The sequence below is a fragment of the Aedes albopictus genome, chromosome 3 (genome assembly GCF_035046485.1).
Source record: "Aedes albopictus strain Foshan chromosome 3, AalbF5, whole genome shotgun sequence".
Taxonomy (NCBI): domain Eukaryota; kingdom Metazoa; phylum Arthropoda; class Insecta; order Diptera; family Culicidae; genus Aedes; species Aedes albopictus.
Genome location: NC_085138.1, coordinates 155,805,465 through 155,826,685, shown reverse-complemented (window position 1 = coordinate 155,826,685; position 21,221 = coordinate 155,805,465). Strand labels below are relative to the sequence as shown.

General features: G+C 41.9%; 1 protein-coding gene across 1 annotated transcript; it reads right to left on the bottom strand.

The window, feature by feature from the left end:
- Positions 1-4,327: 4,327 nt before the first annotated feature.
- LOC109431874 (titin) lies at positions 4,328-18,939 on the bottom strand. Its single transcript, XM_029872059.2, has 4 exons — positions 18,403-18,939; positions 16,213-18,331; positions 6,171-7,655; positions 4,328-6,105 (listed from the first exon to the last, which is right to left on the bottom strand). Exons 1-4 carry the CDS (start codon positions 18,526-18,528, stop codon positions 5,399-5,401), a joined length of 4,437 nt encoding a protein of 1,478 aa, XP_029727919.2. The 5' UTR covers positions 18,529-18,939; the 3' UTR covers positions 4,328-5,398.
- Positions 18,940-21,221: the final 2,282 nt, after the last annotated feature.

Below are 21,221 nucleotides of genomic sequence, written 5' to 3'. Positions count from 1 at the left end.
ACTTATAAATCTAAAAATCTTAAATAACTAATCTAGTAATTCTAATTCCTCCTATTAAACCACGCAATACAGTCTCGTCGGAAAACATTAACAGAATCAATATTTTTTAATTCGTTTGGTAATTGGTTCCAATAAGCAATTCCTCTTACAAATAAGGTGTTCCCATAGTGAGACGTGTTTTCGGTATCACAAAATTTCGAGTTCTTGGGCTTTGAAAGCGCTGTAATTTCTCAAATAAGTATGTTGGCGAAGATCTACTTACTATTTTATTCAAAAGCAGACAGGATCGAAGCTTAGCAAACTCGTAAAAAGGACATCCTAGTAGCAGTGGCTGAAGATGGGTCACCCTTGAATATCTGTTTAAGTTAAACACATAGCGTACACAACAATTGAGAGCCACTCTTAAACGATCCAAGGACCTTGCCGATGCATTTAACAGAATTTCGGACATTAAAGCTACCCATCTGAGTAAATCTCAATTTGATTCGTTTATTCGTCCGCTAGGAAATAGTATAACACTACCTATATTCCAACGAAAATGCACGACGACCGCAAGAACTTAAACTCTACATACCTATGTACCTAATGTATCGAATTCGACTTAATGGCTAGGGTTTTTTTTTTCAATGTACAGAACTACCGACGTGTTTGTTTGCTCCGTCAATAATGTATAATACCCACAAAAAGCTGCTGCCTAAATACATTCGATTTTCTTGATGCAATGCATTCACTGATTCACTTCATCAATATTTGAGGAAAAACTAACTCAAGACTTAGCAATTCTTAAATGTTATAAATCAAAGCAGGCGATAGATATTTTTTCTTCGTTCTGAATATGAGATCTCCGTTTGATTCTGTACAAAATGGGTTTCATGACGAGTTGAGAAAAGATTTGTTACGATAAGGTTTTTTTACAGAGCACAGTAGACCAAAGCAATGATGTACAAAACTGGAAACTGCATACTTAAGTTTTAATCAGCTCACATGGGTTACCGCTTAAATGCAAAATATTTTGTTCGTTCAAAGATCACGTATCAAAAAGATTGCTGTTATTAAGGTGAATTCCAATTGATTATAAACTGTTCCAAACGACCGCAAGAAGAATGGAAAAAAATCACACCTTTTTATCGGAATTTTGAAAACTCAATCCCTTTGATATGTGCCTTTAGTTAGATGTTACGTAGGTATATAACTGTTTGCGAACATAACTCAATAACACTTTTCGACAAATAAGGGTGGGTGAAATTTGTTGATGTATAAATCGCCTAACTGAAGAGAAAATCGATCAGCATTTGTTCAGAATAGGAGTTTTGGATTCTGCTAGAATCCTACCAAGAGTGATAGACGATGTGTAGGAGCGCGTGATCGCTTGGTTGGTGCCCTATAAACGAAAGCATATGTGCAAGTTGAGGGTCAAGGGTCGGTTCTTCAACTTTAGCATAATAAATGTGCACAGCCCACACTCCGGAAGCACTGATGATGACAAGGACGGATTCGACGGATCCGATCTCTCAACTTCATTAGGAGCACCCACATACTCGCCGATCTACTGAAGGACCGCGGGTTCGGCATCGTAGTGCTGCAGGAGGTAGTAATGCTGCAGGAGGGACTCGACAGAACGTGGAACGTTACAAACAGAAGCGGAAACAGCAGACCCGCCTCTTTCGGGAGAAAAAGCGCCGCCTGGAAGAAGGTGTGTGTGAAGAAATGGAACTGCTGTGCCGTTCCCAAGAAACACGGAAGTTCTATCAGAAGCTCAACGCATCCCGCAACGGCTTCGTGCCGCGAGCCGAAATATGCAGGGATAAAGACGGGGGCCTCTTGACGGACGGACGTGACGTGATCGAAAGGTGGAAGCAGCACTTCGATCAGCACCTGAACGGCGTGGAGAACGTAGGTACGGGAGCCCACGGCAACGGAGGAAACGACGACGCCCGTGCAGCGGAGGACGGAAATGAACCAACTCCCACGCTGAGGGAAGTTAAGGATGCCATTCGCCAGCTCAAAACCAACAAAGCAGCTGGTAAGGATGGTATCGCAGCTGAACTCATCAAGATGGGCCCGGAAAAGTTGGCCACCTGTCTGCATCGGCTGATAGTCAGGATCTGGGAAACCGTACAGCTACCGGAGGAGTGGAAGGAAGGGGGAATCTGCCCCATTCACAAGAAAGGCGACCATTTGGAATGTGAGAACTTCAGGGCGATCAGTATTTTGAATGCTGCCTACAAAGTGCTAGCCCAGATCATCTTCCGTCGTCTGTCACCTAAAACGAATGAGTTCGTGGGAAGTTATCAGGCTGGCTTTATCGACGGCCGGTCGACAACGGACCACATCTTTACAGTACTGCAAATCCTCCAGAAATGCCGTGAATACCAGGTCCCAACGCATCACCTGTTCATCGACTTCAAAGCGGCATCGACCGCGCAGAGCTATGGAGAATCATGGACGAAAACGGCTTTCCTGGGAAGCTGACTAGACTGATTAAAGCAACGATGGACGGTGTGCAAAACTGCGTAAGGGTTTCGGGTGAACTATTCAGTTCATTCGAATCTCGCCGGGGACTGCGACAAGGTGACGGACTCTCATGCCTACTCTTCAACATCGCTCTGGAAGGTGTGATGCGACGAGCCGGGCTCAACAGCAGGGGAACGATTTTCACAAAATCCGGTCAATTTGTGTGCTTTGCGGACGACATGGACATTATCGCTAGAACATTTGGAACGGTGGCAGAGCTGTTCACCCGCCTGAAACGCGAAGCAGCAAAGGTCGGACTGGTGATGAATGCCTCAAAAACAAAGTACATGCTGGTAGGCGGAACCGAACACGACCGGATCCGTCTGGGTAGTAATGTTACGATAGACGGGGATACTTTCGAGGTGGTGGAGGAATTCGTCTACCTCGGATCCTTACTGACGGCTGACAACAACGTGAGCCGTGAAATTCGGAGGCGCATCATCAGCGGAAGTCGGACCTACTACGGGCTCCAGAAGAAACTGCGGTCGAAAAAGATTCACCCACGCACCCAATGCACCATGTACAAAACGCTAATAAGACCGGTGATCATCTACGGGCACGAGACATAGACGATGCTCGAGGAGGACCTTCAAGGACTCGGAGTTTTCGAGCGACGCGTGCTCAGGACGATCTTTGGTGGCGTACAGGAGAACGGTCTGTGGCGGAGAAGGATGAACCACGAGCTCGCTGCACTCTACGGTGAACCCAAAATCCTGAAAGTGGCCAAAGCTGGACGGATACGGTGGGCAGGGCATTTTGCAAGAATGCCGAACAACAACCCTGCAAAGTTGGTGTTTGCGAACCATCCGGTTGGTACAAGAAGGCGTAGAGCGCAGAGAGCACGATGGGCGGATCAGGTGGAGCGTGATCTGGCGAGTGTTGGGCGTGACCGACGTTGGAGAGCTGCAGCTGCAAATCGAGTATTATGGCGGCAAATTGTTGATTCAGTATTATCATGAATTTGATGTTAACTAAATAAATGAAATGAAAATGCATAAGGATTTCGGGTGATCTATCTAGTAGTTCGTTCGAATCTCACCGGAGACTACGACAAGGTGATGGACTCTCATGCCTGCTGTTCAGCAACGCCCTGAAAGGCGTTATGCGTTGAATCTGGCTCAACTGCCAAGGCAAGATTTTCACGAAATCCGGCCAATTCGTCTGTTTTGCGGATGACATTGATATAATTGCTAGAACATTTGGAACGGTGGCAGAACTGTACACCCGCCTGAAACGCAAAACAGCGAAAGTCGGACTGTTGGTGAACGCATCGAAAACGAAGTGGTACCTGCTGGCACTTCGCCGGGGGAACCACGAACGATAGGGCAAACCTAGGCAGCAGTGTTGCAATAAACGGGGAGACTTCCCTTTCGAGGTGGTGAAGGACTTCGTCTACCGGGGATACCTACCTATTAAGGATAGACAATAACGTGCGCCGTGAAATACGAAGTCGGATCATCAGTGGAAGTCGGGCCTACCTATGAGCTTCACAAGAGTCTGCTGTTAAAAAAGATTCACCCTTGCACCAAATGTACCATATACAAAACGCTGACAAGGCCGTAGGTTTCCTACGTGCACGAGACCTGGACTATGCTCGAAGAGGACATGTAAGTACTCGAAGTGTTCGACCATCTTTGGCAGTGTGCATGTTGTCAACGGTTTGTGGCGGCGAAGAATGAACCACGAGCTTGCTGCACTCTATGGCGAACCTAGTATCCGGAATGTGGCAAAGCTGGAAGGATACATTTTGGAAGGGCATGTTAACAATCCTGCAAAGCTGTTGTTCGCAAGAGATCCAGATGGTACAAGAAGATCTGGAGGGCAGCGTTCAAGATGGGCGGACCAGGTGCAGAACGAACAGGCAAATGTGGGACGCGGCCTAGGATGGAGGACTGCAGCCACGAAACAGGTGTTGCTAAGCTTAGGGACTGGGGCACTCCACTTATTCTCAAAGTGCAATTTAGCAGCTCATACATTTTTGGATCAATATTGGCGCCGGCCAAGTCCTTACAGTCAGTTGGGAAGGGAAAGGAATGTTAGATTGTGGCTGTGAATGGCTGTTATTGCTACTAGAGACCGCAGACACTCTGTATTCCCACAACCAGCACAGATGGGGTTTTTGTTAGTAGGATAGGATGTGAGATCTGAAAGTCACCTTTTGGTCGGTGATGCGATCCATGGATAGGGGAGGTGATAGATTGTGTGTTGATTACTATGAAGGAAAATCGGCACAACTCACTTGGTTGCATACCTTGTTGGCGTTATATGATAGATTGACACTGTGCTGTGAAAGTTGGAATGAAGGGAAACGGCTTTTTCAACTTCTGTTCTAGCGATGGCTATGAACTTATGGATATACATGAGTTGTATATGTAGAGAAGAGAAAAGGAGAAAGAAGATACAAAGTAGGAGGAAACGGAAGGGCCAGGGGTTGAACCCAGAACCTTCTGCATACGAAACAGAAGTGGTAGTTACTAGACCACCAAGCCCGTCATGCAGCCACGAAACGACTGTTGCAGCGAAAAAAGGAATTGTTTGTTTCAAATCAAGTCTAGGTTGATTCAAATAACATAATTTTGTTGAATAAAATGCCGCTTCAGTTCGTTTTACAACTGACAAGCTATATGTACACATATAAAGGTAAATACGATCCAAAAATATCAGATCCTCTGTTTACTAAGTTAAATACTTCATAAACGCTGATCAATATTCTTCAAATTTTGTTTCCGTTTCACGGCATATTAGAAGTTATCACCACACTTATAACATGATATCTGTCGAACAGTGTTAGACCAATAAATATAAAAAAATGCAACACACATGACACAAAAAACGAAATCCTGAAAAAAATGCAACAATCCTCTTGAGTCTCAATGTTTCCTCCTTAGGCGAAACGCTTCCTCTTCTTTCGCAACTTACCGTAACCCTTACCGTACCAACCCGGCCTGACGCGACTCTTCTTACCCACCACGGTCGCCTTAACCGCGTTCTCCTTGCAAACTCCCAGAGCTTGCTCCTTCCTTACCATTAGTCGCTTCTGTTGCCCTCCCTCACTCCCGTCGACCACTTGTCGTTTTTCCGTCGACGGTTTCTCCTCCGATTCATCGGACTCCACCTCGCTCTTGATTTCCTCCTTGGAAGTCGACGGAACCGGATCGATCTCCTCTTTCACCTCCTCATCTTTCACTTCATTCTTCAGCTGAGCATCGCCCTCCTTCTCTCCATCCTCCGTCTTAATTTCGTCCTGTACTTCGTCCTCCTCGTCGGAGAAATCGCAGCACTCGCAAACGACGGTCTTCCCGCGACGCATCGATTTGACGGCGAATTCCTCCGGCTGGGTAGCGTAGAATTGACACACGTACTGTCGGTAGTTCTCGAAGCAGAACTTACACTCGACGGCGGCCTGTGGTTGCTTGAGCGGGGAACATCCCCACAGGTTCACATTCGGTGGCGGCGGGTGAATGATGCTGTGCAGCCCCGAATAGGCATAGTTCACGTCGTACCACTGAGGCAATGGGCCGGTTCCTCCTTGGGCCTGCAGGACCTTGCAGTAGTTGAGAATGCGTTTCACTTTCTCCTGGGCGGATTCAGCTGAAAAGAGGGATAAAGAGGATTACCAATTAACATATAACTTGCTGAAACATGTGGGAACTCACCTGCTCCGCCCGCTGTTACGAACTGCTGTAGATATCCGCCCGGTGGCGAAAACGTAAGGAAGCTCCTCATGGGTATGGTGGTCTGACCTGCCATCGTCGGCGACGCCGGAGTTGGTGTTCGCAAAAATGAAGCCGCACCACTCGGTGACATTACAATGGTGGTCTGCAGTACCGTTGGTGGTTGACCAGCAACCGGCCTGGGTGGCGGTGGCGGTGGTGTCTGCGGCTCTTTCGCTGCCGAATCCGACGGCTTCTTCGATTTGTCATCGTCATCTTTCGGGGCTTTGACTGGCGTCGCCTCTTTGGACAGATCCTTCTTGGGACGTTTCTTCTCGTGTTTGATGTTAAGAAAGTCGGTTTTCTTGCGAATCCGGAAGCTTCGTGTCCGTCCGGGCGATGGCGTTGTCTCGTCGGGAGTTGCAGAATCCACGCTCGGTTTCTGTGGCGTTTCCTCCGAGGCAGATTTTTCCGGAGTAGATTCTACGATTGGTTCCGTGGCGGATGGGGTGGTGTTCTCGTCGGTCTTAGTCGATTCCAATCGCCTGGATCTTCGAGAAGGTTTGGATGGTGTTTGGTCGGTTTGATCATTTGAGGAAGGTGGAGGTACATGAGATGGATTTACATCTGCTGTGGGTGTATCCGGAACCGATTGATCAGGGATGGATTCTGGGGGAGTTTCGGGAAGTTTGGTTGGAGTTTTCAGGATAGGAACTTGGGGAACGCTGGGAGTAAATACTTTTGTCGGGCTCATGGGTTTGGGAGGTGCCGTTAGCAGAACAATATTCCCGGTTTGATTCGGCATACCATTGTTCAGCACATAGGCAATTGGGAATCGATGAGCTGGGTTCACTGGGATGGCTTTCTGGGCGTTGGCCCCAACATTTGTGGTAATTATGGCCGGCATGCCATTGATCATGAGCGGTGCTGGTACAGAACCATTCACCATCAATGGAGGTCGCAGGACCAGACCATTAGGTGAATGTGGTGGACTAGCTACCCTGGTAATTGGCGGTCCAACTGGCTTCGCATTGGTCATGCCATCTTTGCTACCATCTGACACAGGACCATGCAAACGGAAGCTTTTGAGACTGGAGAGGTCAGATGGTCTCGTCGGTACCACCAAACGTGGCTGAATGGGTTGCTGAGAACCGAGAAGGATTCTGCTGGCGGCCAGAATTTTTCTATCAATCGGATTGGTTGGTGGAATTGGGACATTTTTGCTATTACTATCACCTAGAACTTTTGGTGGGGCAGTTGTTCCGGTCGTCGGGGTCGTCGCGGAAACCGGGGCTGATGGTTGCAATTTGATCGGCAGTTGGAACTTGATCGGGTTTATGAGAGTCAATCCGGGCGGGAAACCGTTGACGAACTTGGGAGCACTTTCGTACAAATTAAATACCGGACTATGGCTGAGGATCACTTTGACCGTGTTGGGTGGTGGCGGAGGTTGACTGGATGCTGGATCTTGAGAAGGTGTAGGCTTATCTGAAATAAAAAATGAAGAAATTTTGAAGAAAAAATGAAGAAAGTGCTTTGATGGATCACAGAAAGTCTTGAATGATCTCGGACCTATTGTGATACTGATAGCCAGCTTGTGAAGATCGTCGGTTGGTACCAGATCAAGGGTTCAGGTTAAGGAATCTTTCATTTTTCATTTGATTTTGTAGCATTTGGTGGGTCAATGAGAGCGCAAGTCAGTCCAAAGCCGGTAATAGGGAGGAGTAATGGCTGAATAGTTTTTGCTGACCACATAAACGCCATGGGATAGGAAAAGGGTATTTTGGTGTGGGATTAGGGTGTTGGTATAGACTTGACGATTTCAATGCTATTCAGATGCAGAATAATTTTAAGGTTCAATAGTGAATCGCATACCTTCCAAGACCCAAAAAAAATCCACAAAATGCCAAGCAAGTCATAGAAAGAAAAAGCGTCCGATTATTTATTTTGTCAATTATAACAAACGGACACTCCTACTCTCTCCGACTCTCCAGTCACCTTGGAAAAAAATGTCCCTTCAGTTCTGGAAAAAAAAAATATTCCCAATTAAGCATTTAATCGAATTGTCCTCTTGGTTGATTGATTGATTTGTCTTTATTTAAGAGACTTTCAGTTGTCCTCTTGGTCTTGTAGTACCCATACTAGGTAAGAACCAGTCATTGGAATACATATTAACATATTAAATGCTAGTTTACAGCACGACGGTTACGAAACTTCAAAATCTAATTAACTGCTTTGTGCTTCACCCGAAAGGCAGACTCGTTGTCTTCAATGAGCGAGTAGCATAATATACAGAGTGTTAGGTTCCTGAGTGCAAACTTTTTAAAGGGTGATAGATGACCATAAATGGTGAAAAAAATTGTTCTACGCATATGGTAAAATCTCAACCGTTACGTAGTTATTGAACTCCCCATGTTTTTTACTCTTATTGCCTTAACTGGCTATAACTTTACAATGGTCAAACTTATCGCGGTTTTTTACCCTTATTCGAAAGATTATTGAATTTGCTATCAAATGGCATCTTTAAATCGATTAGTTTAGTTAAATAACTAAGTTTTCTAGAGCAAAATAGCTAAAAATAGTGTGTTTTAATTTGTTTATGTCAATTATCTTTGAAATATGCGTGATGAATTAAAATTCCTTCTTTGGCAAAGTTGTGGCCCTTGTTCCACTCTACAATTCGTTTTTTGACGCCAAACTTCTAACTCTTATCGTTTTCTTGAAATTTTAATTTAAATGTGCGGCACAGTGCGCAAAAAAGTACTTACCATGACGATTGCAAATTTATGATCTGAAATGCGACGTGTAAATCAAAATTGCAAGAAAACGATAAGAGATAGAAGTTTGATGTTAAAGAACGAATTGTAGAGTGGAACCTGGGCCACAACTTTGCCAAAGAAAGAATTTCAATTTATTTTGCATTTTTCAAAGATAATTGACAAAAACAAATTAAAACACACTACTTTTGAGCTATTTGCTCTAGAAAACTTAGTTATTTAACTGAACCAATCGGTTCAAAGATTCCATTTGATATAAAATTCAATAATCTTTCGAATAAGGATAAAAAAAATTGCGATAAGTTTGACCATTGTAAAGTTATAGCCAGTTAAGGCAATAAGAGTCAAAAACATTGGGAGTTCAATAACAACGTAACGGTTGAGATTTGATCACATGCGTAGAACAATTTTTTTTCACCATTTATGGTCCTCTATCATCCTTTAAAAAGTTTGCTCTGAGAAACCTAACACCCTGTATAATAAGGAGACATTGCTAATCAGCTCAGTGGTTCCTAACACTTGTCAAACTTAGAACATTGAAGTTAATAAACAATATATTACAAGCTTCAAATTCCCATATCATGAGATCATTCATTCGCACTACAACACCATATGAGATAATATAACATCTTATTACAGTACAAATGCCCCTATAAATCTCCCTTTTCCCCTATCCGCAACCCGGGGACGCGCCCTGTTGGATTTCGAAAGCCTCGGAGAATATTACAAACCTTCAATGGAATTCCCACCACACACTAACCCACATTGCCATTTCAGGGGTCTGACTGGGCATGTTACCCTCCCTCAGTTTGTATATTCTCACCAACTTGGAATTATATTTTCCCGGTACCTAAAAGACTTCAACAAAATGTTCGATCGATGTAATATGCAGCAGCATGATCATTACACATAACTGTATCAGTTGACTTGAAGTTCTGATTTTTTCAGAACTGTTTGCCATTGCTTATACATTCAGCTATTCCAATTATTACTGCAAAGCACATGCGGCCACATGCCGCTCCTTGGAAGATATAATCCAAGCCCAGCAAGATTTTTCAAATAATTCTTTGCGGAGATTTTCACAAAATTTGCCCTGTATTCCTTCAGATATTTCCACGGAAATTTCTTACAATAAAGCTCGTAAGTTATTTCAGAAGGCAATCCGAGAAACACTCGCAGAAATCCCGGAAGACTCTCCAAAAAATCGTGGGGAAAGTCCAGGATAAATTCTGAAAAACTCTGAGAGACATCCCAGGATCAACACCGGAAGGAATTTTCTGAGGGAAGTCCGGGGAAAAACTCCGAATGAAATCCCGCGACAAATCCAAGGATAGAAACATTAGAAGAAAGCTATAGGAAATTTCTTGAGTAAATCATAGGGAAAAATCCCGGAAGGAATTCCCACAAAAATTTAATAAAAAAAAACTCTTTAAAACCCTTGGAGAAGTTCTAGTAGAAATCCCAGGAATAACTCCTTCAAGAGGAATCTCTAGAGAAACTCTAACAGAAATTCCGCGACAACATCTGCGGTATATCCTGAGAAAAACTGTTGTGGACATCTCGGGATAAATTCAATTAGAAGCCCACGGGAACTCTGGGAGCAATACTGGAAAAACCTCTAGAGAAGTTCTGTATGATCTCCGTTGAAATTCCAGAAGAAACCGATCGGAATTACGGAATCCTGGAAGACTCTCAAGGAATAATCTCGAAAAAAAATATGTTCGAATCTTGGAAAAATGTTGGTAAGAATCCGGAAGAATCTCCGGAAGGAATTCAAAAGCGAATATCAAGACAACTGGTGTGAACAAATACGGAAGGAATCTTGTAAAAATCCTGGGAGAAATTTCCCAATGTTACCGCAATGATATCATAGTTTCATTGTGGTCAAATTTTTGGATTTATGACCTATGGCGGGAGCACTGTGGGGCCATTGGGAGATCTGGCGTACAAACGTACAAACGAATGACACAATCGCACATGCTTTTTAGTTGTAATCCTACATTATAGAGATCTGCGGAGGCGGCCATTGTGAGCCAATCGTGCAGAGAGAACTGTCAAAGTGTGAGCCAAATGAACATGCTTATCGTTCGTAGGAAGGCGTCGTTCGAACGGTATTGCATTCGGAACTAAATAAATTAAAATTATTTATTTTTAATATCGAGATATTGGCGGCATATGTATGTTTAGTAAAAAGATAAAAATTTATTAATTCTGCTTTCAAAGGCTCATGCTTATGACGACACTTTTGTTGCTGCACTTGTCGAAAAAACTTCCATTGCTACTTCTTGCTTCACTTTTGCCGATATGATTAGCGTAACACTTTTGCATTGAATTTCAGATTTCTTCGATTGCTCCGCTATTTCAACAAAATTTAAAAAAAAAAAACCTACCATAATTAGAAAATGTAAACAAAACAACTTAAACCACAACGAAGTCACGCACAAAGTTTGAACATCTAGCTTTGTAGCAAGTGTTGGCAGCTGTTGTAAACAAAACAAACAGCGTTGCCGAATCGATGTATGTAACTTCCGCTCATCTCTATGTAGAGGATTTCTACTTTTTAGCTTGGCAGACGATATTGGGCTTATCGGCATCGATCATAGCAGTATGGAAAAAGTTTCAGCTCCTCTGAAAAGTGGTATAGCGAGGATATGCTTGACAGAGCTTGACAATAAATACAACCAAGGCGAAGTGCACGAGCTCTGATTAGAAATAACCATCAAAAAACGAATTGCAGCGTTGTTAAGGTCATACGTGACGCCGTGTAATTTTTCCTATCTTCCCTCTCTTTCTAACAATTTGCCTCGCGATTTTGACGATGGTAATTTCAATTTCTATCGTACATAAAAGGCTGAAAATCAATCAGCATATGGACTGCACGGATTCTATAACATTCCCCAGAAAACCAATCCCCAGTATTCCATTCTCCAGAAAATCATTTCCCAGAATGTACCATTTCCTAGAAATCCATTCCCCAAAAAAGCTTAATATACTCTGCTAAAAAGTATAATTCGATACACAAACAGTACAATGTTGATCATAATGGTTTGTTATAGGCATGGATTTTAACATTATTGTGTTTTACGCGCAAATATCTATTTCTTATACGGTATATGTAATAAATCTATATAAATATCTTGAAAGTCCACAAACTGTCATCATTCCAGTTGCTATAAAATGTTTTGTTCTTGACAAATTTGTGCAGCACGTGTTTCGCGATGAATAACGTTTTAATTGTGATGTGCAAAATTTACAGTGACAACGCATTTTCTATTGATGTTGTCCACTGTGCAAGATGTTTATGGACCAGTTTATTTATGACCGGTTTATATTAAAAAGATTATTCTGTCGAAACTTTGAGTTACTCGGAAAGACTCAACTGACCACGTTTTTCTACGTAAATGGTTGAAAGGATCCACCCCAATGGCTGTTCCTAATTATTCGCTTTAAAGGCCCTTTATTCATACGGTATGAGAAGCACTTTTATCATTATTCCAATACTATGGAATAGAAAAAGTGAGCATATAAGCAGTTTTAATGCCAACAGTTCTTATAACAACTCAAAAATAGTTTAAATGAAGAAGGAAAAAAGTATCATTGTTTTCCTTTTGGCATTCAAAAACCCAACAATGTTCCATCTATTTAAACAATATTTTTCTTAAAATCAAGGAAATTAGTAAAATTATTGAAATTATAACTGCTCACATTTTCAACATAGATTTGCCCTTCTTTTTTGTATAGACTGTTCGTTCGTTTAGCACTTTTCAAGAAATAATCGGCATTGCAACTGCTTACTTTTTCAACATAGATTTTCCCTTTTTTTCTACATAGGCTGTTCTTTCGAATTGCACTTTTCAAGAAATTATGGGCATTATCATAACCACCGGTGTTAAATTGCTATAATAGTCATTATATATTTTTTTTTTCACCTGTGCTTGTGGTGCCGAGAATTACCTGAACAGTGTAACTCGAAAGGACAGCCTATGCAGAAAAGAAGGGAAAATCTATGTTAATAATGTAAGCAGTTGCAATGCCGATAATTATACTAATAGCCTAAATCGTAAAGGCAAATCATGCTTATTTCCAAAGTTTTTCTTGTCAAATGAGAGTTTTTGGTAGGATGTTTCTTCCGGTGATTTTTTATGAATAAATATTTGATTTTTAGCGATTAATATAAACCATTTAGAAATAAAATAATAATTTTATTTTTCTTCTGGGGAATGACGCGTTTTAAGAAATAGTTTTCTGAGGAATGGTACATTCTGGGAAATGCATTTCTGAAGAATGTTATAGAATCGACTACACGTGTGCATACACAGTGATAAGTTTTTGTTCCATAATATTAAGTATAATCTGAGATTACCATCTTAGTAGCAAAAGAGCAATGGCGGATATTTGTCACGTTTGCCTTTAATTCATCAAATCAAGAACAACTAACTAAATTCAATAAAACACATGGATTTGACTGAACATTAGACTGGGTCAACAAAGTCGATGTTTTGAAACGAAGCTTTTTTCATTGCTTTTAGCGTCCAAAACAACTGTGAGAAATTTGGGAGCGATTGTTGCGTCCCCGTATTTCGTATTGCGATTGAAATTTGTATGGAATTTAGAATGGGAAAACGTGATTTTTTTGCAACTTCCTTATAAATTGATTTTTTTTGTCTAAAACGATCTAATCAATGACGTTGAAGTATAGCCCAGGATATGCCGAAAAACTTTGCCGAAGACCGCAAAGTGATCCAACACTTGTGAAACAAAAAATATTACGTTCAGATATCTGATGGTGCTTAACATTTAACACGTAAACGAATAACATCAATAATAAAATCCCCGGCCTAAGTTACCAAGCGTTTATTTTTTTTTTCATGAGCGTCAAATCACTTTGCGGTTTTACTTGCTAAACGTATTTCGACTGTATGGTTGATACTCGAAGAGATGGCTTTCCAGTCTTGACAAAAATAAAAATACTGCTATTTTATCTTGTCGGTTTTAGGCAGTTTTACAGCATATCCTAGACTTCACTTCAACGTAATTAGTTACATGGTTTTAGACAAAAAAACTTATGAGTAAAATACGAAAAAGTGCGTTTTCCCATACTAAATTCCATACAAATTTCAATTGCAATGCGGAATACGGGGACGCAACCAATCGTTTCCAAATTTTGCACAGTTGTTTTAGACGGTTGTGCTACTTTTCCCCGAATCCCGGTTCCCCGAATGTCGTTTCCCCGAACGCCGATTCCCCGAATGCCGTTTCCCCGAATGGCACTTTTCCCCGAATGACCCTTTTCCCCGAATCACAACCTTTTTTATTTTATAGGCGGTTCTTTCAAGTTCTATTGCTCCTCAGATCTGCTGAAACACTGCTGAATGAAGAAGGCTAATATGACTCCTTCTTTCCATTGCTGCTCGTTCTTTCTAGAACCAAATTGACTCTAATGACTTATTACATTATGATCGGTTAACTTTTTGAACAACCTAGTTCCCAGGACCATAAACATGTTGTGGCAAGTGATCATTTCGAACAAGGATGTAATGTTATAGTCTTTTCGGGGAAACGGGTCATTCGGGGAACTGGCATTCGGGGAAACGACATTCGGGGAAAAGTAGCACAATCGTTTTAGACGCTAATATACACTCCCGTTCAAAAGTTTGGGGTCACCCCCTCAAAAACATGTATTTTTTTAGGCCCATATCTCCGCCAATTTGCGTCCGATTTCAAAACCCTAGGTTTCATTCAAAAGATAATAAGTCAAAGAAACTTTGAACATGATTTAAAAAAAAAACTTTTTAAAAAAATTGTGTATGTAAACTTAACGCAAAGTTGCCAAATTTTCAAAAAAATGAATATAAACTTACGGCAGTGTTGCTGGAAGTTGGGTCGACCAAATTTTAAGATGAGAGCGGTAGAATGACCCATTTTCTATTAGTTTTCAACTGCTTTTTACAGAACTTAGCTAAAAAATCTAGAAAAAAAAGTTATTAAGTAAATTAATCCTTGATGTCATCGACCAAAAGTTTGGGGTCACTTTCGTAAAACATGGAAAAGTGATTTAGTGATATCTTCGTCATCTATAGTTCAATTTTAATCATTTTTGGCTTCAAAGATAATTAACTAAATTTACGTTTGATGTCTTCAACTTAACGTATTTAACGATTTTTGTGTATAAAAATGTTATGTAAAGTTAGCACATTTTACCACGCCTAAAAAATGAGGCAACTTTACGTTAAGTTTTAGTATGTAAATTTCAACAAATATATGTGGTTCAATGTCTATGCAGTAAGTATCATTCATTTTGTTTCAAATAAACCAAGAAGAATTAAAATTGAATGAAAGATGACAAAGATATCAACAAATCACTTTTCCATGTTTTACGATAGTGACCCCAAACTTTTGGCCGATACAGTATTTTGAGGGGTGACCCCAAACTTTTGGTCGATGACATCAAGGATTAATTTACTTAATAACTTTTTTTCTAGATTTAAAATTTGGTCGACCCAACTTCCAGCGACACTGCCGTAAGTTTATATTCATTTTTTAGAAAATTTGTTAACTTTAGGTTAAGTTTACATACAAAAATTTTTGAAAAAGTTTCTTTTAAATCATGTTCAAAGTTTCTTTGACTTATTATCTTTTGAATGAAACTTAAGGTTTTGAAATCGGACGTAAATTGGCGGAGATATGGGCCTAAAAAAATTACATGTTTTTGAGGGGGTGACCCCAAACTTTTGAACGGGAGTGTAGATTGAAAAAGCTTTGTTCCGAGTTGATGCGATCAAAGTTTAATATTTTTCCCATACAACGTTGACCCACTCTACTGAACATATATGTTGTAACCCGTGGTGAAATTAAGATTTAAACGCGTATTGTATAATTTAGGTATCAACATACAAAGATTGATACCTAAATTATACAATACGCGTTCAAATCTTGATTTCACCACGGGTTCTTAAATAATCCAATGTATTTCAGCTTTATTAGCTTCTTAGGACGTTCGATCTGTTGGAAGATGTCGATTTCCGATCCCACACTTTACCCTTCGGCAACACTGGAGAATTATTCATTAAAACGGAATTGTTAGATGGAATCTATTTCAAAAGAAGTTCAAAATGGAAAAGGTAAGTCCTTAGTTCTCTTACCAAATTGCCTAACTTGTGCGAACTGTGAGAATAATTTCTAAGATGAGCGTGCAAAGATCGACAATTCGACACCTCACCAAATTTGGAAATGTGATGATTTTCTTCCTTCGTAATCACTACACTTACCCGTTTCCACACCGCTCGACCCCGTAGAACTCGACAGCTCATCAACAGATTCTTCGGTTTTGTCTAAACCCTTCCCAATACTGTTTGCGTGTTCAGGAGCATCGGTCTTTCCAGGCGTGGTTCCTATCGCCGCAGGGGATTCCGAGTATTTGTCATCTTTTTCTCCTGTGTCTTGTGCAACTGCAGCATGATTCGGCAAAGGCTTATCTCCGTTAGAAGATGTCTTGTCAGTTTTGCTCAACTTGGAATCGATGTCAATCTGCTGTGGATCGTGATCTTTATCTGTCTCGGTGTTAGATACAGCTACTGAAGACGACATCTCCGGATGCACAGCAGGACTACCCTTATCCATTTCAGAGGCTTTTTGTCCCACCTTATCATCCGAAGATTTCTCCTGTTCAATTTCATCCTGTTGGAGAATGCAATCCGGAAGATTCTCGCTGATTTTAACGGGATCCTCAAATACCGACGCGGGCTGCGGTTCGGGAGTTTTATCCTCCAAATCTAGTGGCTTTGGAAGAACTGAACTGCTGCCGCTGGACTTTTCCGCTTCGGATTTAGCCGGCGTCAGTGGGACAAGTTTGGGTAGGTCCGTGGCTGTCGGAATAATAGGTTTCATGAGAATGTGAATTTTATTGGGGGCGTTAGGGGAAGTAGGCTGGGAGTTTGGTGATGTCATTGCGATGGTAGTAGGCGACGGTTCTACGCCTGGGTTGATTATTTGGCGCAAGTTTCCGAACAAACTGGAAGTGGTGTCGATTTTGATGACATTCGGAATGGATTGAACCGGTGGACTGGTTGGAGGTCGGATGCCATTCGGCGAACAAGGAACAAGTGGCGGCACGGGGAGTTTCGGTGGTGAAGATGCCGCATCATGGCTTGCTTCGTTTTTGAGTTGCAGTTGGGCTGCGTTCAGAACGATGTTGTAATTGTTGAGTTGCTGTTGCAGCAACAGATTGTTGATGTAAAGTTGCTGAGGAGTGAGTAGGGACGGTGGACTTAAGAGTAACGGAACCGATTGTAGCGTGGGCTCTTTTTTAATTTCCACGTTTTCTGATTTGGGTTCTTTCTTGACTTCTAATCCATTTGAGGAGGAGGCATCACCGCTGACTTCGTCCTTGATGGCCTTCTTGAGCATCGGCTGAGACGCCGTGTGCTGTTCCTCCGGCAGTAGTAGGGTAGCATGAGCAAAAATCGGATCCTTAATTCGATTATAATCCGGAACATCGATGTTCAAGTGTTTCATCACCAGTCTCATCACTTCGTCGCACTTTCCGTTAATCTTCAGTGTTGAAACCTTGTCCTTCGGAGTCCACTGCAGGTTCACTATGAATAGTTTGGGACGTTTCTTGATTGGCCTATCGATGGCCCAGAGCCAGTTGTACTTCCGAAGGACTTTGAGGCTCGAGCCTAGGCATAGGATGGCATCAGTCTTTTCAGTGTGTGGAGTTGCTCCAGCCCAGTTCAGCGGCCACTTTAATTGACCCCGCTCGCCAAAGTGGACAATCGTGTCAATCAGTGGCTTTCCGCACCTCCGGCACCGACGGTTGGTTTTGTGCTTGTGAGTAGACGTGCGCTGTGTGGTATCAAACAGTCGCCAGTATTCAACGTTCGGTTTACAGTTTTTGCATACCTCAACGTACATATTCCCGTGAACCTCCGAGAGGCTAAACCTCGGCAGTCCGGATCTTAAATGCAATCCGTCGCAATTTTGAGACACCACATGCTTCAGAATTCCTCTTCGGTGCAACTCAAACAGTGCCATGTGAGTGTACGTCGGATCCGCCAGGGACAAATCGTATTCTCCAATATCCTTCCCTTGGGCTAGCAGCGTCCAAATACCCTGACTACCCCTATAATCCGGAATTTTTGCCGAAGTACTAATCCCAGCACCCGTATAGACCAACAAATGATTGGACTTCGCAATCGCCTGGGCCAGTTTCAATGCTTTCGCTTCAATCTCGCCTTGATCATCTTCCCTCTCCAGCATCCGCTCCTTATAGACCACTCTCCTTTTCCTCCGTTCCAGAATCTGCTTGACCAGCGTCTTGTGACTCCCAAGCAATCGCTCCTCATCGCCGGTTCGTTTCGATTCGGCTTTGTTCAGAATTGAAACGACCTGAAAGAAAAAACACAAGCCCCACATTAGCATTCTTTCCAAATGAATCCAACCTTCCCACCTCCACCCACCTTCTTCCAAAGATCCAACTTTTTCTTCTTGGGACATTCCTCTTCCGGCTTGTTTTCGGACCGGCGGCACCGTTTGGTCCCCTGTTCGAGGATTGCCGACGGTTTGATACCCTTCAAACGCATCATTCACGTGTTTTCGTGCTTGTGAAATTCAACTCCACTTCCCACTGATGATAATTACCGCATCCATATTATTATCGCTCAAGCTCAAGCATCATCACCTTCACCCGAAAAAAAAAGCCCAAACACCATGGAAGGATGACAAAAAATATTCTTTGTTTTGTGTCCTAATTTTAGGACTATTTTTCGCTTCTATTTCACCACACTCACTGATACCAACTAGCACAAACAATTAACGCACAAGCCAAACTTGTTTTAAGATTGAAATTTTCCGAAATTTGCATGAATTTTCACAAAAATTAGTCAAAGTTCCGTCCAATTAACTTTTATTATTGTTTATTATTTATTTCTTCTTCCTTTGCAAGAACGCACGTACACGCTCGGCTCGCTTCGGGAGACAAGACAGCCAGCGACAGGTCGGTTTCGCATCAGACAAAAGCCAGAGGCAAACTCAAGTGCATCGTGAAAAAGCGAATCGATGAAAATGAAAGTCGATGAAATCTAGATTGAGTTTAAATAAGGGCGAAAGTAACATGAGAGAGTTCTCTTCGTCGACTCTCTCTTCTCAAATAAAATGACAAGATGCAAGTATGGTTGCACTTTTTGGTCATAAATCGCTAGGTTGCGATGCAATGTAGCGTCTAAGTGTAAAAAAGTTCGATTAAATTTGCATCTTGTCAATTTAATTTGCAGAAGAGAGAGTCGATGAAGAGAACTCTCCCATGTTACTTTCGCCCTTATTTAAACTCAATCTAGAATTAATTAAGGCCAACCAGGAAAAAAATATGAAAATGCCGGTAGATTTAAGGGCGGACGGGACGGTCGAGAAAATATCCGCCATTGCTTTGTTGCTACTAAGATGGTAATCTCAGATTCTACTTCATATTTTGCAACAAAAACCTATCATTGTGTATGCTCACTTGCAGTGCATATGCTGATTGGTTTTCAGCATCTTCAGTGCGATAGGTCTCGAGATTACCATCTTCAAAATCGCGAGGCAAATTGTTAGAAAGAGGGGCGTCCCGTTTCACCTTAAGCGGCATTATTAGTATTTTTGAACAACATTATCGATTTGTTTCAAACGGCAAATTGTTTGAAACAATCCATAAGCGTCAGTTAAAACTACCAACAAAGCGGTTTGTATTCGCAGTTGTCAAAATGAAACAACCAAAAAAATGGTACCGTCTTACCCCTCTGGTTCGACACGTTTTAATACGACACTTTTTAATTCGTACCCCGCTTATACGACACATGTCGAATTAAAAAGTGTTTAAATGTCACAGCGATGTACACTGTAAATGCAAACCAGTTTGATATTGTGCTCATACTCGCACCCGCAGCAACTCCTCTTGCAGCCGCAAATTTCGGAAGTTCTGAGTTGGTGCTATTCAACACCCAAACCGCCTGGAGACCAACCGGAATGAACTGAGGATGGCAACAATCGTAGAAAGAACGAGCTTTTTATTCGCGACACCGCAATATTTGATGAAATTATCTTTCATAAAAAATCGAGGGGAATGGCAGATCCGGATTTTTTGTGAATTTCGCTACTTTTCCTCCAAACTCCCGAATAAATGCTCCTAAGAAATTATTTTTTTCATATCCTTCGCTAACTCCCATCTATCCGTCGCTATCCGTTTCTAACCGTGTTCAAACCTCAAACGATTTGAAAGCGCTCACGGTGATTTCATCGTGAACGCACTCCAGTGGGATGTTTTTACGAAAGAGAAATGTCAAACCGAAAAAAAATCAAAACAAGTCGGAATCCTGTCGGCTCGTTGATCCTTACCCGGAACGACCCGGAATCGGAATCTACCCATGGAATCGACGGAATCATCGTAAGGATCTACCGCTAAGATGAAAAGTAAGTTTGTTTATTATGAACCAAGTTAAAAAACATTGCCGAACGATTGAATCTACTGAAAACGCTCAAATTTATCATCCTCATTTCACGCATCAACCTTCCAGCTTCATCCCCCGAGCCCTGCCGAGAGTCCAGCATACAACTAGAGCTGCACTGCAACAACTGCGAACAACTGGAGATAAGTCGGTTGGGTTAATATTGATACGCTTGCCGGTAGTCACTGCGCTGAAGAGCATTAGTGTTGGAGAGAACCGGGAGAACACTATTTTGTGGACGTCGGTGATGTGGCTCACAACGTTGCTTATTGTCCAGCGTCCGGACGACACGTTATGTTCCCGGGAGGAACACAAAGCGAGCAGTTGGCTTTTGCCCGAGCAAACATCATACATATTCTATCCGAGCATCCACAAAAAAGTCATTTCTTCAAGGACACAATCTTGCCGTTTTCAAGATCACAATTTTTTGCAATCTGTAAGAAAAATTCAACAATGTCACATTTATAATTGCTAAAAATAGTAAAACAATTCGCTTTTTTATTCAGTATTCATGAATAATGGTATTTTCCAGCTGAACTACTTCTCGGAAGGACAACAAAATTATTTGCTTTCTTTTTCCATCTGTCTGAAAATTGACATTTTGCTGACAGGATGAAGAGCAGTGAACGAAAATATCCGCCCATATCCGTTTCTAACCGTTCTATCCTCTTTGAAAGCGTTCACAGTCTTCTGTATCCCGTACCATCTACACCGAAAGTAATCATTACGACGATATCCTCTTAGAACTTTCCAAAAGACATGGTAAGATTTTTGGAAAACGGCTGCTGCCATTCCCCTCG